The 17,342-nt window shown below is 48.0% G+C and overlaps 1 protein-coding gene across 1 annotated transcript in view; it reads left to right on the top strand.

Moving 5' to 3' along the window:
* The window catches only part of pex6 (peroxisomal biogenesis factor 6), a 127,581-nt gene that overhangs the window by 17,830 nt on the left and 92,409 nt on the right, over positions 1 to 17,342 (top strand). The window contains exons 4-7 of the mRNA XM_041188137.1: positions 6,733 to 6,816; positions 7,296 to 7,398; positions 9,482 to 9,618; positions 15,257 to 15,368. Coding sequence (XP_041044071.1) covers positions 6,733 to 6,816; positions 7,296 to 7,398; positions 9,482 to 9,618; positions 15,257 to 15,368 — 436 coding nt within the window. The remainder of the gene's footprint in view (positions 1 to 6,732; positions 6,817 to 7,295; positions 7,399 to 9,481; positions 9,619 to 15,256; positions 15,369 to 17,342) is intronic.

Genomic DNA, 17,342 nt, shown 5'->3' on the forward strand with positions numbered 1-17,342 from the left:
TGTTAGTGCTGATATTCCCGAGGTTAGACAGAGTTAGTGTGGATATTCCCGAGGTTGGAGAGTGTTAGTGTGGATATGTCCGAGGTTAGACAGGGTTAGTGTGGATATTCCTGAGGTTGGAGAGTGTTAGTGTGGATATTCCCGAGGTTAGACAGGGTTAGTGTGGATATTCCCGAGGTTAGACAGGGTTAGTGCTGATATTCCCAAGGTTAGAGAGTGTTAGTGTGGATATTCCCGAGTTTAGACAGGGTTAGTGCTGATATTCCCAAGGTTAGAGAGTGTTAGTGTGGATATTCCCGAGGTTAGACAGGGTTAGTGCTGATATTCCCGAGGTTAGACAGGGTTAGTTTGGATATTCCCGAGGTTAGAGAGTGTTAGTGCTGATATTCCCGAGGTTAGACAGGGTTAGTGTGGATATTCCCGAGGTTAGACAGGGTTAGTGTGGATATTCCCGAGGTTAGTGTGGATATTCCCGAGGTTAGACAGGGTTAGTGTGGATATTCCCGAGGTTAGAGAGTGTTAGTGTGGATATTCCTCAGGTTAGACAGGGTTAGTGTGGATATTCCTGAGGTTAGACAGGGTTATTGTGGATATTCCCGAGGTTAGACAGGGTTAGTGCTGATATTCCCGAGGTTAGACAGGGTTAGTGCTGATATTCCCGACGTTAGACAGGGTTAGTGTGGATATTCCCGAGGTTAGAGAGCATTAGTGTGGATATTCCCGAGGTTAGACTGGGTTAGTGTGGATATTCCCGAGGTTAGAGAGTGTTAGTGTGGATATTCCCGAGGTTAGACAGGGTTAGTGCTGATATTCCCGAGGTTAGACAGGGTTAGTGCTGATATTCCCGAGGTTAGACAGGGTTAGTGTGGATATTCCCGAGGTTAGACAGGGTTAGTGTGGATATTCCCGAGGTTAGACAGGGTTAGTATGGATATTCCCGAGGTTAGACAGTGTAAGTGCGGATATTCCCGTGGTTAGAGAGTGTTAGTGTGGATATTCCCGAGGTTAGACAGGGTTAGTGTGGATATGTCCGAGGTTAGACAGGGTTAGTGTGGATATTCCCGAGGTTAGACAGGGTTAGTGCTGATATTCCCGAGGTTAGACAGGGTTAGTGCGGATATTCCCGAGGTTAGAGAGTGTTAGTGTGGATATTCCCGAGGTTAGACAGGGTTAGTGTGGATATTCCCGAGGTTAGACAGGGTTAGTGTGGATATTCCCGTGGTTAGACAGGGTTAGTGTGGATATTCCCGAGGTTAGACAGGACAGGGGTAGTGCGGATATTCCCGAGGTTAGACAGTGTTAGTGCGGATATTCCCGAGGTTAGACAGGGTTAGTGTGGATATTCCCGAGGTTAGACATGGTTAGTGCTGATATTCCCAAGGTTAGAGAGTGTTAGTGTGGATATTCCCGAGGTTAGACAGGGTTAGTGTGGATATTCCCGAGGTTAGACAGGGTTAATGCTGATATTCCCGAGGTTAGACAGGGTTCGTGTGGATAATCCCGAGGTTAGAGAGTGTTAGTGTTGATATTCCCGAGGTTAGACAGGGTTAGTGTGGATATTCCCGAGGTTAGACAGGGTTAGTGTGGATATTCCCGAGGTTAGACAGAGTTAGTGTGGATATTCCCGAGGTTAGAGAGTGTTAGTGTGGATATTCCCGAGGTTACAGAGTGTTAGTGTGGATATTCCCGAGGTTAGACAGGGTTAGTGCTGATATGCCCAAGGTTAGAGAGTGTTAGTGCTGATATTCCCGAGGTTAGACAGGGTTAGTGCTGATATTCCCGAGGTTAGACAGGGTTAGTGCGGATATTCCCGAGGTTAGACAGGGTTAGTGCGGATATTCCCGAGGTTAGACAGGGTTAGTGCGGATATTCCAGAGGTTAGACAGGGTTAGTGCTGATATTCCCGAGGTTAGACAGGGTTAGTGCTGATATTCCCGAGGTTAGACAGGGTTAGTGCGGATATTCCCGAGGTTAGACAGGGTTAGTGCGGATATTCCCGAGGTTAGACAGGGTTAGTGTGGATATTCCCGAGGTTGGAGAGTGTTAGTGTGGATATGTCCCGAGGTTAGACAGGGTTAGTGTGGATATTCCCGAGGTTGGAGAGTGTTAGTGTGGATATTCCCGAGGTTAGACAGGGTTAGTGTGGATATTCCCGAGGTTAGACAGGGTTAGTGCTGATATTCCCAAGGTTAGAGAGTGTTAGTGTGGATATTCCCGAGGTTAGACAGGGTTAGTGCTGATATTCCCAAGGTTAGAGAGTGTTAGTGTGGATATTCCCGAGGTTAGACAGGGTTAGTGCTGATATTCCCGAGGTTAGACAGGGTTAGTGTGGATATTCCCGAGGTTAGACAGGGTTAGTGTGGATATTCCCGAGGTTAGACAGGGTTAGTGTGGATATTCCCGAGGTTAGACAGGGTTAGTGTGGATATTCCCGAGGTTAGAGAGTGTTAGTGTGGATATTCCTGAGGTTAGACAGGGTTAGTGTGGATATTCCTGAGGTTAGACAGGGTTATTGTGGATATTCCCGAGGTTAGACAGGGTTAGCGCTGATATTCCCGAGGTTAGACAGGGTTAGTGTGGATATTCCCGAGGTTAGACAGGGTTAGTGCTGATATTCCCAAGGTTAGAGAGTGTTAGTGTGGATATTCCTGAGGTTAGACAGGGTTAGTGCTGATATTCCCAAGGTTAGAGAGTGTTAGTGTGGATATTCCCGAGGTTAGACAGGGTTAGTGCTGATATTCCCGAGGTTAGACAGGGTTAGTGTGGATATTCCCGAGGTTAGAGAGTGTTAGTGCTGATATTCCCGAGGTTAGACAGGGTTAGTGTGGATATTCCCGAGGTTAGACAGGGTTAGTGTGGATATTCCCGAGGTTAGACAGGGTTAGTGTGGATATTCCCGAGGTTAGACAGGATTAGTGTGGATATTCCCGAGGTTAGAGAGTGTTAGTGTGGATATTCCTGAGGTTAGACAGGGTTAGTGTGGATATTCCTGAGGTTAGACAGGGTTATTGTGGATATTCCCGAGGTTAGACAGGGTTAGCGCTGATATTTCCGAGGTTAGACAGGGTTAGTGCTGATATTCCCGAGCTTAGACAGTGTTAGTGTGGATATTCCCGAGGTTAGTGAGCATTAGTGTGGATATTCCCGAGGTTAGACTGGGTTAGTGTGGATATTCCCGAGGTTAGAGAGTGTTAGTGTGGATATTCCCGAGGTTAGACAGGGTTAGTGCTGATATTCCCGAGGTTAGACAGGGTTAGTGCTGATATTCCCGAGGTTAGACAGGGTTAGTGTGGATATTCCCGAGGTTAGACAGGGTTAGTGTGGATATTCCCGAGGTTAGACAGGGTTAGTGCTGATATTCCCGAGGTTAGACAGGGTTAGTGTGGATATTCCCGAGGTTAGAGAGTGTTAGTGTGGATATTCCCAAGGTTAGACAGGATTAGTGTGGATATTCCCGAGGTTAGACAGGGTTAGTGTGGATATTCCCGAGGTTAGACAGCGTTAGTGCTGATATTCCCGAGGTTAGACAGGGTTAGTGTGGATATTCCCGAGGTTAGACAGGGTTAGTGTGGATATTCCTGAGGTTAGAGAGTGTTAGTGTGGATATTCCCGAGGTTAGACAGGGTTAGTGCTGATATTCCCGAGGTTAGACAGGGTTAGAGTGGATATTCCCGAGGTTAGACAGGGTTAGTGTGGATATGTCCGAGGTTAAACAGGGATAGTGTGGATATTCCCGAGGTTAGAGAGTGTTAGTGTGGATATTCCCGAGGTTAGAGAGTGTTAGTGCTGATATTCCCGAGGTTAGACAGGGTTAGTGTGGATATTCCCGAGGTTGGAGAGTGTTAGTGTGGATATGTCCGAGGTTAGACAGGGTTAGTGTGGATATTCCCGAGGTTGGAGAGTGTTAGTGTTGATATTCCCGAGGTTAGACAGGGTTAGTGTGGATATTCCCGAGGTTAGACAGGGTTAGTGCTGATATTCCCAAGGTTAGAGAGTGTTAGTGTGGATATTCCCGAGGTTAGACAGGGTTAGTGATGATATTCCCAAGGTTAGAGAGTGTTAGTGTGGATATTCCTGCGGTTAGACAGGGTTAGTGCTGATATTCCCGAGGTTAGACATGGTTAGTGTGGATATTCCCGAGGTTAGAGAGTGTTAGTGCTGATATTCCCGAGGTTAGACAGGGTTAGTGTGGATATTCCCGAGGTTAGACAGGGTTAGTGTGGATATTCCCGAGGTTAGTGTGGATATTCCCGAGGTTAGACAGGGTTAGTGTGGATATTCCCGAGGTTAGAGAGTGTTAGTGTGGATATTCCTGAGGTTAGACAGGGTTAGTGTGGATATTCCTGAGGTTAGACAGGGTTATTGTGGATATTCCCGAGGTTAGACAGGGTTAGTGCTGATATTCCTGAGGTTAGACAGGGTTAGTGCTGATATTCCCGAGGTTAGACAGGGTTAGTGTGGATATTCCCGAGGTTAGAGAGTATTAGTGTGGATATTCCCGAGGTTAGACTGGGTTAGTGTGGATATTCCCGAGGTTAGAGAGTGTTAGTGCGGATATTCCCGAGGTTAGACAGGGTTAGTGCTGATATTCCCGAGGTTAGACAGGGTTAGTGCTGATATTCCCGAGGTTAGACAGGGTTAGTGCGGATATTCCCAAGGTTAGAGAGTGTTAGTGTGGATATTCCCGAGGTTAGACAGGGTTAGTGCTGATATTCCCGAGGTTAGACAGGGTTAGTGTGGATATTCCCGAGGTTAGAGAGTGTTAGTGCTGATATTCCCGAGGTTAGACAGGGTTAGTGTGGATATTCCCGAGGTTAGACAGGGTTAGTGTGGATATTCCCGAGGTTAAACAGGGTTAGTGTGGATATTCCCGAGGTTAGACAGGGTTAGTGTGGATATTCCCGAGGTTAGAGAGTGTTAGTGTGGATATTCCTGAGGTTAGACAGGGTTAGTGTGGATATTCCTGAGGTTAGACAGGGTTATTGTGGATATTCCCGAGGTTAGACAGGGTTAGTGCTGATATTCCCGAGGTTAGACAGGGTTAGTGTGGATATTCCCGAGGTTAGAGAGTGTTAGTGTGGATATTCCCGAGGTTAGACAGGATTAGTGTGGATATTCCCGAGGTTAGACAGGGTTAGTGTGGATATTCCCGAGGTTAGACAGGGTTAGTGCTGATATTCCCGAGGTTAGACAGGGTTAGTGTGGATATTCCCGAGGTTAGACAGGGTTAGTGCTGATATTCCCGAGGTTAGACAGGGTTAGTGTGGATATTCCCGAGGTTAGACAGGGTTAGTGTGGATATTCCTGAGGTTAGAGAGTGTTAGTGTGGATATTCCCGAGGTTAGACAGGGTTAGTGCTGATATTCCCGAGGTTAGACAGGGTTAGTGTGGATATTCCCGAGGTTAGACAGTGTTAGTCTGGATATGTCCGAGGTTAAACAGGGTTAGTGTGGATATTCCCGAGGTTAGAGAGTGTTAGTGTGGATATTCCCGAGGTTAGAGAGTGTTAGTGCTGATATTCCCGAGGTTAGACAGGGTTAGTGCTGATATTCCCGAGGTTAGCCAGGGTTAGTGTGGATATTCCCGAGGTTAGACAGGGTTAGTGTGGATATGTCCGAGGTTAGACAGGGTTAGTGTGGATATGTCCGAGGTTAGACAGGGTTAGTGTGGATATTCCCGAGGTTAGACAGGGTTAGTGCTGATATTCCCGAGGTTAGACAGGGTTAGTGCGGATATTCCCGAGGTTAGAGAGTGTTAGTGTGGATATTCCCGAGGTTAGACAGGGTTAGTGCTGATATTTCCGAGGTTAGACAGGGTTAGTGTGGATATTCCCGAGGTTAGAGAGTGTTAGTGTGGATATTCCCGAGGTTAGACAGGGTTAGTGCGGATATTCCCGAGGTTAGAGAGTGTTAGTGTGTATATTCCCGAGGTTAGACAGTGTTAGTGTGGATATTCCCGATGTTAGAGAGTTTTAGTGTGGATATTCCCGAGGTTAGACAGGGTTAGTGCGGATATTCCCGAGGTTAGAGAGTGTTAGTGTCGATATTCCCGAGGTTAGACAGGGTTAGTGTGGATATTTCCGAGGTTAGAGAGTGTTAGTGCGGATATTCCCAAGGTTAGAGAGTGTTAGTGTGGATATTCCCGAGGTTAGACAGGGTTAGTGTGGATATTCCCGAGGTTAGACAGAGTTAGTGTGGATATTCCCGAGGTTAGACAGTGTTACTGTGGATATTCCCGAGGTTAGACACTGTTAGTGTGGATATTCCCGAGGTTAGACAGGGTTAGTGCGGATATTCCCGAGGTTAGACAGGGTTAGTGCGGATATTCCCGTGGTTAGAGACTGTTTGTGTGGATATTCCCGAGCTTAGACAGGGTTAGTGCGCATATTCCCGAGGTTAGACAGGGTTAGTGTGGATATTCCCAAGGTTACTCAGGGTTAGTGTGGATATTCCTGAGGTTATTCAGGGTTAGCTTACGTGCTGTTCAGGCGCTGGTGTTCTGGGATTATGTGCTCCCCTGGTATACCCACGCTTAGAAGCTCCTGGTATTCCTGCAGTTACACAGGCTGCTGGTATTGCTGTAGTTACACAGGATCCTGGCAGTCCCACATTTACTCCTGATATTCCCACATATACACGGGCTGCCGGTATTCCTGTGGCTACAGCAGCTCTCTGGCTCTGTGGATGAGCTGTGAGCCCTGGTTAAATTCTGTGCTTTGTGTTTATGATACAGGCTTGTCCATTTGGAAGATGTGTTGTGTGTTCGGACACGTGGTAAGGCAGAGTTCATAGCCAACTGTTCTGAAAGATGTGTGAGGTAAGGGAGTGTCTCTCACTCTGCGTCTGAGTCTGTATATTTTGTGGGCACTCTCTTTCTCTCTCTCTCTCGCTCTCCGCTCTCGCTCTCATTCTGTGTGTGTCCAAGAACCGCTGCACCAAGTCCAGTTCTCTATTTTCTTTGCATTACTGCTTTAAAGGCACTCGATAAATATGAGTTCTTCATTCTGTCCCTGGAGCTGCCTGTTTCCCCTGGTTGCCAGGTGCTGTTCCTATTCTCCTTGCCGGCGTCCTCCTGACCTACCAGCTTTGCCACTTCCTGTCCTGGCACGCTGTGCCACTTCCTGTCCTGGCACGCTGTGCCACTTCCTGTCCTGGCACGCTGTGCCACTTCCTGTCCTGGCACGCTGTGCCACTTCCTGTCCTGGCACGCTGTGCCACTTCCTGTCCTGGCACGCTGTGCCACTTCCTGTCCTGGCACGCTGTACCACTCTGAACGGTTTATGTCCTTCCTTACAGGTGGCCCGTGCTGTACCTGAAAGTGAGATCTGTGTCTGGGGACGGAGATTCTGACATGGTCTCAGGGTTCCTGGCGGACACTGAGCACACGTCCCTCTACTTGGTAAGTCCCTTGGTTCGACCACACTTGGAGCACTGTGCCCGGTTACAGTCACAAAAAGATTTACTAAGATGACACTGGTCATCGTCGCCAGCTGCTCCGCAACCCGAGGGTGACATTGACTCAGGGTGACACTGTTCATGTTGTGACTGAGCTGGGGGATTCTCAATCTGTAGATCTGCTGGCACATGGGGCAGGAGCTCCCACGAGGTAGTGGGATCCAAAGTGCAGGATTTGCTTCCTCCCTTCCGTTGTTCTACCTCATCATTAAGACGTTGCGATTGAATGTGTGATGCAGCTTGATGGACAAGTTGTCACCATTTTGAATGATTGATTGTGAACTCCGTCCAGTCATTAATCTCAACGCTGCCTCACTTCATGGAGACTTTCAGAGTATCTCTGAAGCCTGGACTGAGAGGTTATAAATGTTGGAGAAGACTGATTAGGTTGGTCTTCACTCTGGAAAACAGAAGACCTGAGGAAATACTTCAAAATGATGATTATGGGATGTGGGCTTCACTGGCTGGGCCAGCATTTATTGCCCATCCCTAGTTGCCCTTGAGAAGGTGGTGGTGAGCTGCCTTCTTGAACCGCTGCAGTCCATTTTAGGGAGGTAGTGCTGTAGTGGACTTGTCCCTGGGCTGGTAATCCTCTGGGATGGCAGATGGTGGAATTTGAATTCAACAAAAATCTGGAATTAAAGAAGTCTAATGATGACCGTGAGACCATTGGCGATTGTCATAAAAGCCCATCTGGGTTACTAATGTCCATTAGAGAAGGAAATCTGCTGTCCTTCTTACCTGGCCTACATGTGACCCTAGACCCATAGCAATGTGGTTCAATTTTAAATGCCCCTTGAACAAGGGCGGTTGGGGATGGGTGAGCCAGTGACACCCACATCCCACAGTGCTGTTAGGGAGGGAATTCCAGGATTTTGACCCAGCAACAGTGAAGGAGCGGTGATATATTTCCAAGTCAGGAAGGTGAGTGGCTTGGAGGGGAACTTGCACGTGGTGGTGTTCCCATCTATCTGCTGCCCTTGTCCTTCTAGATGGTAGTGGTCGTGGGTTTGGAAGGTGCTTTCTAAGGAGCCTTGGTGAGTTCCTGCAGTGCATCTTGTAGATGGTACACACACTGCTGCTACTGTGCATCGGTGGTGGAGGGAGTGAATGTTTGTGGATGGGGTGCCAATGAATTGTGCCTTGTAGAGAGCGAACAGACTTTGGGGAGTCGGGAGGTGAGTTACTCGCTGCAGGATTCCTAATTTCTGACCTGCTCTTGTAGCCACAGTATTTATATGGCTAGTCCAGTTCAGTTTCTGGTCAATGGTAACCCCCAGGATGTTGATAGTGGGGGATTCAGTGATGGTAATGTCATTGAATGTCAAGGGGCGATGGTTAGATTCTTTCTTGTTGGAGATGGTCATTGCCTGACACTTGTGCAGTGCGAATGTTACTTGCCAATTGTCAGCCCAAGCCTGGATATTGTCCAGGTCTTGCTGCATTTGGACATGGACTGCTTCAGTATCTGAGGAGTCGTGAATGGTGCTGAACATTGTGCAAACATCAGCGAACATCCCCACTTCTGACCTTATGATGGAAGGAAGGTCATTGATGAAGCAGCTGAAGATGGTTGGGCCGAGGACACTACCCTGAGGGACTCCTGCAGTGATGTCCTGGAACTGAGATGACTGATCTCCAACAACCACAGCCATCTTCCTTTGTGTTAGGTATGACTCCAACCAGCGGCGAGTTTTCCCCCTCATTCCCATTGACTCCGGTTTTGCTGGGGCTCCTTGATGCCACACTCGGTCAAATGCTGCTTTGATGTCAAGGGCAGTCACTCTCACCTACCTTGGGAGTTCAGCTCTTTTGTCCATGTTTGAACCAAGGCTGTAATGAGGTCAGGAGCTGAGTGACGCTGGCAGAGCCCAAATTGGGTGTCAGTGAGCAGGTTACTGCTAAGCAAGTGCTGCTTGATAGCACTGTTGCTGACCCCTTCCATTACGTTACTGATGATGAGGTTGCAATTGTCAAGGTAGGAGCCCTGCCTCGTGAGTGTGCTGATTTTTTGGTATCTTTTTCAGGACGGTTGTGGTAACAGCTATATCCCCTGTGCTGTTGCATCCAATGGTCATCAATTCTGGGGCAGCTCATTTCCCCCTGGACTGAGCAACACTGTGGACACTCTCTGTAGCATCATGCAGCCCTATCTGCACAATGGGTTAGTATTGAGGAGAAATGTACACGGAGCTTTACTCTTTGTCGAATCCTATTTTTGTTTTAGAAACTAGGAGCAGGAAAGGCCATTCGGCTCTTCGAGCCTGCTCTGCCATTCAATATGATCATGGCTGATCCTCTATCTCAACGCCATACTCCCACTTTCCCTCTATCCCACTTGATGCCCCTAACATCCAAAAATGTATCAGTTTCTTTCTTGAATATACTGAGTGACCCGACCTCCACAGCCTCTGTGATAGAGAATTCCACAGGTTGACCACCCTCTGAGTGAAGACATTTTTCCCCATCTCAGTCCTTAATGGCCTGCCCCATATCCTGTGACTGCGGCCCCTGGTTCTCGACTCCCAGCCACAGGAACCATCCTCCCTGCATCTAGCCCTCTTAGAATTTTATACGTTTCAGTCAGATCCCCCTCACCCTTCTAAACTCCACTGAATGCAGGCCTAGTGAGCCCAATCTCTCCTCATACAACAGTCCTGCCATCCCCGGTATCAGCCTAGTGAACCTTCACTACACTCCCTCTAAGGCAAGTATATCCTTTCTTAGGAAGACCAAAACTGCAGGTAAAACTCTAGCTGTGGTCTCACCAAGGCCCTGTACAGCTGCAGTAAGGCATCCCTACTTCTGAACTCAATCCTCTTGCAATGAAGGCCAACATCCCATTTGCCTTCCTAATTGCTTGCTGCACCTGCTTGTTTACTTTCATTGACTGGTGTACAAGGACACCCAGATCTCTTTGTACATCCACATTTCCCAATATATCACCATTTAAATAATAATCTGTCTTTCTGTTTTTCACACCAGAGTGTACAACTTCATATTTATCCACGTTACACTGCATCTGCCATGTGTTTGCCCACACACACAACTTGTCTAAATCACCCTGAAGCCTCCTTGCTCCCTCTTCACAGCCCTGCCCAGTTTTGTGTCATCAGCAAACTTGGAAATACTGCATTTGGTTTCCTCATCCAAGTCATATATATACTGAATGGCTGATTTATTCCCACTCTCTGTTTCCAGCCTGTATCACCCCTGATCCCATGTGCTTTGATTTTTCCCACCAACCTCTTATGTGGGATCTTATCAAAAGCCTTCTTGAAATCCAAATACACCACATCCACTGATTCTTCCTGTACAGGGCCTTGGTGAGACCACAGCTAGAGTTTTACCTGCAGTTTTGGTCTTCCTAAGAAAGGATATACTTGCCTTAGAGGGAGTGTAGTGTTAAGCATGATTTCCCTTTCATAAACCAATGCTGACTTTGTCTAATCCAGTTAATGCTTTCCAAGTGTTCTGTTACCATATCTTTTATAACAGACTCTGCATTTTCCCCACTACTGATGTTAGGCTACTTGGTCTATAATTCTCTGTTTTTTCTCTCCCTCCTTTTTTAAATAGTGGGGTTACATTGGCCACCCTCCAATCTGTAGGAACTGCTCCAGAGTCTATAGAATTTTGGGAGATGACCACCAATGCATCCAATATTTCCAGGGCCACTTCCTTTAGTGCTCTGGGATGTAGATTATCAGGCCCTGGGGATTTTACAGCCTTTAACCCCATTAATTTCTCTAGCACCATTTTTTTATTCATACTGATTTTCTTCAATTCCTCCCTCTCACTGGGCCCTTGGTTTCCTAACATTTCTAGGAAATTATTTGTATCCTCTTGAGTGAAGACAGAACCAAACTGTGTTCAATTCTTCTGCCATTTCTTTGTTCCCCATTATAATTTCCCCTGTTTCTGACTGTAAGGGACCTACATTTGTCTTTGCTAATCTTTTTCTCTTCACATATTTATAGAAGCTTTCACAGCCAGTTTTTATATTCCTTGCAAGTTTACTCTCATACTCCATTTTCCCCTTCTTGATCAATCTTTTTGTCCACTTTTGCTGAATTCTAAACTGCTTCCAATCCTCAGACTTGCTGCTTTTTCTGGCAATTTTATATGTCTCTTCTTTGGATCTAATACTATCCCTAATTTCTTTTGTAATCCATGGTTGAGCCACCTTTCCTGTTTTATTTGTGCTCCAGACAGGAATGAATAATTGTTGTAATTCATGCATATGTTCCTTAAATATTAGCCAATGCCTATCCACTGTCAACCCTTTTGGTAAGGTTCCCCAATCCATCATTGCCAACTCACGTCTCATACCCTCGTAGTTCCCTTTATTTAGATTCAGGGCCCTAGTTTCGGATTCACTGTCCATCTTAATGAATGATTCTATCGTTTTATGGTCGCTCTTCCCCAAGAGACCCCGCACAACAAGATTGTTAATTATTCCTTTCTCATTGCACAATACCCAGTCTAGGCTAGCCTGCTGTCCAGTTGGTTCCTCAATATATTGGTCTGAAAAACCATCACGTATACACTCCAGGAAATCCTCCTCCACAGTATTATTGCTAGTTTGCTTTGTCCAATCTATATGTAAATTAAAGTCGTCCGAGATTACAGTTGTACCCTTATTGCACGCGTCTCTGATTTCCTGTTTAATGCCTTCCCTTACATCTCCATTACTGTTTGGGGGCCCATAGACAACCCCCACCAATGTTTTCTGCCCCTTGGTGTTTCTTATCTCCACCCAAACAGATTCCACGTCATGATTTTCTGAGCCAATATCCTTCCTCACTATTGCATTGATTTCCTCCTTTATTAACAGTGCTACCCCACCTCATTTCCCTATTTGTCTGTCCTTCCTAAATATTGAATATCCCTGGATGTTCAGTTCCCGTCCTTAGTCCCTCTGCAACCATGTCTCTGTAATTGCAACTTTATCATAACTGTTTATATCTATTTGCGCTGTTAATTCATCTACCTTATTGCGAATGCTCCGCACATTAAGATACAATGCCTTTAGACTTGTCTTTTTAACCTTGTTGGTCATCTTAGCTTTATTTTGCACTGTAACCCCATTTGTTTTTGCCCTTGTTTTTTCTGCCTTCCGTTTTGGCTTCTTACTTTTCAGTCTTTCATTTCTATCCTTGTTTCCCCCTCCTCTGTCTCCCTGCTCTGGTTCCCATCCCCCTGCCATTCTAATTTAAGCCCTCCCCGATCGCACTCGCAAACACCGGCCCCGAGGACATTATTCCCAGTCTTGCCCAGATTCAACCCGTCCTGTTTATACCGTTCCCACCTTCCCCAGAACTGGTCCCAATGTCCCAGGAACTTGAGTCCCTCCCCCCAACACCATTTCTTCAGCCACGTATTCATCTGATATATTCTGTACCTGTCCTGGGAGTGTTTAATGAGGACAGCATAGAGCGAGCTTTACTCTGTATCTAACCCCGTGCTGTATCTGTCCTGGGAGTGTTTGATGGAGATAGTGTAGAGGGAACTTTACTCTGTATCTAACCCCGTGCTGTACCTGTCCTGGGAGTGTTTGATGGGGAGAGTGTAGAGGGAGCTTTACTCTGTATCTAACCCCGTGCTGTACCTGTCCTGGGAGTGTTTGATGGGGACGGTGTAGAAGATTTACTCTGTATCTAACCCCGTGCTGTACCTGTCCTGGGAGTGTTTGATGGGGACAGTGTAGAGGGAGATTTACTCTGTATCTAACCCCGTGCTGTATCTGTCCTGGGAGTGTTTGATGGGGACAGTGTAGAGGGAGCTTTACTCTGTATCTAACCCCGTGCTGTACCTGTCCTGGGAGTGTTTGATGGGGACAGTGTAGAGGGAGATTTACTCTGTATCTAACCTTGTGCTGTACCTGTCCTGGGAGTGTTTGATGGGGACAGTGTAGAGGGAGCTTTACTCTGTATCTAACCCCGTGCTGTACCTGTCCTGGAAGTGTTTGATGGGGACGATGTAGAGGGAGCTTTACTCTGTATCTAACCCCGTGCTGTACCTGTCCTGGGAGTGTTTGATGGGGACGGTGTAGAGGGAACTTTACTCTGTATCTAACCCCGTGCTGTACCTGTCCTGGAAGTGTTTGATGGGGACGGTGTAGAGGGAACTTTACTCTGTATCTAACCCCGTGCTGTACCTGTCCTGGGAGTGTTTGATGGGGACAGTGTAGAGGGAGCTTTACTCTGTACCTGACCCTGTGCTGTACCTGTCCTGGGAGTGTTTGATGGGGACAGTGTAGAGGGAGATTTACTCTGTATCTAACCCCGTGCTGTACCTGTCCTGGGAGTGTTTGATGGGGACAGTGTAGAGGGAGCTTTACTCTGTATCTAACCCCGTGCTGTATCTGTCCTGGGAGTGTTTGATGGAGATAGTGTAGAGGGAACTTTACTCTGTATCTAACCCCGTGCTGTACCTGTCCTGGGAGTGTTTGATGGGGACAGTGTAGAGGGAGCTTTACTCTGTATCTAACCCCGTGCTGTACCTGTCCTGGGAGTGTTTGATGGGGACAGTGTAGAGGGAGCTTTACTCTGTATCTAACCCCGTGCTGTACCTGTCCTGGGAGTGTTTGATGGGGACAGTGTAGAGGGAGATTTACTCTGTATCTAACCCTGTGCTGTACCTGTCCTGGGAGTGTTTGATGGGGACGGTGTAGAGGGAACTTTACTCTGTATCTAACCCCGTGCTGTACCTGTCCTGGAAGTGTTTGATGGGGACGGTGTAGAGGGAACTTTACTCTGTATCTAACCCCGTGCTGTACCTGTCCTGGGAGTGTTTGATGGGGACAGTGTAGAGGGAGCTTTACTCTGTATCTAACCCCGTGCTGTACCTGTCCTGGAAGTGTTTGATGGGGACGGTGTAGAGGGAACTTTACTCTGTATCTAACCCCGTGCTGTACCTGTCCTGGGAGTGTTTGATGGGGACAGTGTAGAGGGAGCTTTACTCTGTATCTAACCCCGTGCTCTACCTGTCCTGGGAGTGTTTGATGGGGACAGTGTAGAGGGAGATTTACTCTGTATCTAACCCTGTGCCATACCTGTCCTGGGAGTGTTTGATGGGGACAGTGTAGAGGGAACTTTACTCTGTATCTAATCCGGTGCTATACCTGTCCTGGGAGTGATGGGGATTGTCCAGGTTTTGGTACTGTCGATCTGGAGCTCCTTCATGTGAAGACAGATCCAGAAGAGGCTTGGATGTACTCACCAATGGAGCTTTGGCGTGGAGGGAAATACAGCTGGAACAATCCTTGGCTCAGCCTCTCGGGTTTCCAAAGACAGACAAGTTCCACCGAGATAAGGATTCTCAGCTGGCTATTGACACCCACATGGTTTTGGGAAAGTCAGAGAGAGTGTGAAGTGGGCAGCTTTTCCCCTCCCAGTTCAGACCAAGCTGCATTTTAAAAAACAAGCTCAAAACTTACAGCTCGTCCCTGTCATGCGATTCCCAGTAAATCACCAGAGTTTGCCTTGAAACAAACAAGCAAACAGCTCTCCCCACTCATGTACCATGCTGGTCAGCGGATTGATTGGAAAAGGCATGCTTACCCTAAGGCCAAAGGTCAGCTTAGGACCATTTAAAAAAAAAATCCAGGTCAGCTTCTAAGTCTCCACAGAATGCAGAGTCTTTCCATATTTTAGAATAAAAAATATTGCCCTGAAAGATAGGATTGTAAGAAGATAGAACTATACACAGTGTCTAGCCCTGTGCTGTACCTCCCCAGGGAGAGCTAGCTGAGACAGTGAATACAATGTGCTTTCAATGTGCTCCTATATGTCCTCCAGGCCTCCAATACTAGACGGACCATGCAGTATCCTGTTGTGGGGTCCGAGTGGTAGCGGGAAGACCACTGTGCTTCAAGCCACCAGCTCCAGGCTCAACCTGCATTTGGTACAGGTCAGTGCAGGCAACCAGGTAAAGTGACTGCAAGTTGTGTGTGCAGATGTTGTGGTGTAATGGAATGTGTCTCTGTACTGACTCTGGATTCTCCCCACAGACTGTGTGTGTCTCTGTACTGACTCTGGATTCTCCCCCAGGGACTGTGTGTGTCTCTGTACAGACCCTGGATTCTCCCCCAGGGACTGTGTGTGTCTCTGTACTGACTCTGGATTCTCCCCCAGGGACTGTGTGTGTCTCTGTACAGACTCTGGATTCTCCCCAGGGACTGTGTGTGTCTCTGTACAGACCCTGGATTCTCCCCCAGGGACTGTGTGTGTCTCTGTACTGACCCTGGATTCTCCCCACGGACTGTGTGTGTCTCTGTATTGACTCTGGATTCTCCCCAGGGACTGTGTGTGTCTCTGTACTGACTCTGGATTCTCCCGCAGGGACTGTGTGTGTCTCTGTACTGACTCTGGATTCCCCCCAGGGACTGTGTGTGTCTCTGTACTGACTCTGGATTCCCCCCAGGGACTGTGTGTGTCTCTGAACTGACTGTGGATTGTCCCCCAGGGACTGTGTGTGTCTCTGTACTGACTCTGGTTTCTCCCGCAGGGACTGTCTGTGTCTCTGTACTGACTCTGGATTCTCCCGCAGGGACTGTGTGTGTCTCTGTACTGACTCTGGATTCTCCCCACGGACTGTATGTGTCTCTGTACTGACTCTGGATTCTCCCCAGGGACTGTGTGTGTCTCTGTACTGACTCTGGATTCTCCCCCAGGAATGTGTGTGTCTCTGTACTGACTCTGGATTCTCCCCAGGGACTGTCTGTGTCTCTGTCCTGACTCTGGATTGTCCCCCAGGGACTGTGTGTGTCTCTGTACTGACTCTGGATTGTCCCCCAGGGACTGTGTGTGTCTCTATACTGACTCTGGATTCTCCCTCCAGGGACTGTGTGTGTCTCTGTACTGACTCTGGATTCTCCCCCAGGGACTGTGTGTGTCTCTGTACTGACTCTGGATTCTCCCCCAGGGACTGTGTGTGTATCTGTACTGACTCTGGATTCTCCCCCAGGGACTGTGTGTGTCTCTGTACTGACTCTGGATTCTCCCCCAGGGACTGTGTGTGTCTCTGTACTGACTCTGGATTCTCCCTCCAGGGACTGTGTGTGTCTCTGTACTGACTCTGGATTCTCCCCCAGGGACTGTGTGTGTCTCTGTACTGACTCTGGATTCTCCCCCAGGGACTGTGTGTGTCTCTGTACTGACTCTGGATTCTCCCCCAGGGACTGTGTGTGTCTCTGTACTGACTCTGGATTCTCCCCCAGGGACTGTGTGTGTCTCTGTACTGACTCTGGATTCTCCCGCAGGGACTGTGTGTTTCTCTGTACTGACTCTGGATTCCCCCCAGGGACTGTGTGTGTCTCTGTACTGCCTCTGGATTCCCCCCAGGGACTGTGTGTGTCTCTGTACTGACTCTGGATTCTCCCCTTGGGACTGTGTGTGTCTCTTTACTGACTCTGGATTCTCCCTCCAGGTGGACTGTGTGTGTCTCTGTACTGACTCTGGATTCTCCCCTTGGGACTGTGTGTGTCTCTTTACTGACTCTGGATTCTCCCTCCAGGTGGACTGTGTGTGTCTCTGTACTGACTCTGGTTTCTCCCCCAGGGACTGTGTGTGTCTCTGTACTGACTCTGGATTCTCCCCAGGGACTGTGTGTGTCTCTGTACTGATTCTGGATTGTCCCCCAGGGACAGTGTGTGTCTCTGTACTGACTCTGGATTCTCCCCAGGGACTGTGTGTGTCTCTGTACTGACTCTGGATTCTCCCCAGGGACTGTGTGTGTCTCTGTACTGACTCTGGATTCTCCCCCAGGGACTGTGTGTGTCTCTGTACTGACTCTGGATTCTCCCCCAGAGACTGTGTGTGTCTCTGTACCGACCCTGGATTCTCCCCAGAGACTGTGTGTGTCTCTGTACTGACCCTGGATTCT

This window comes from Carcharodon carcharias, chromosome 5 (assembly GCF_017639515.1).
Source record: "Carcharodon carcharias isolate sCarCar2 chromosome 5, sCarCar2.pri, whole genome shotgun sequence".
Taxonomy (NCBI): Eukaryota; Metazoa; Chordata; class Chondrichthyes; order Lamniformes; family Lamnidae; genus Carcharodon; species Carcharodon carcharias.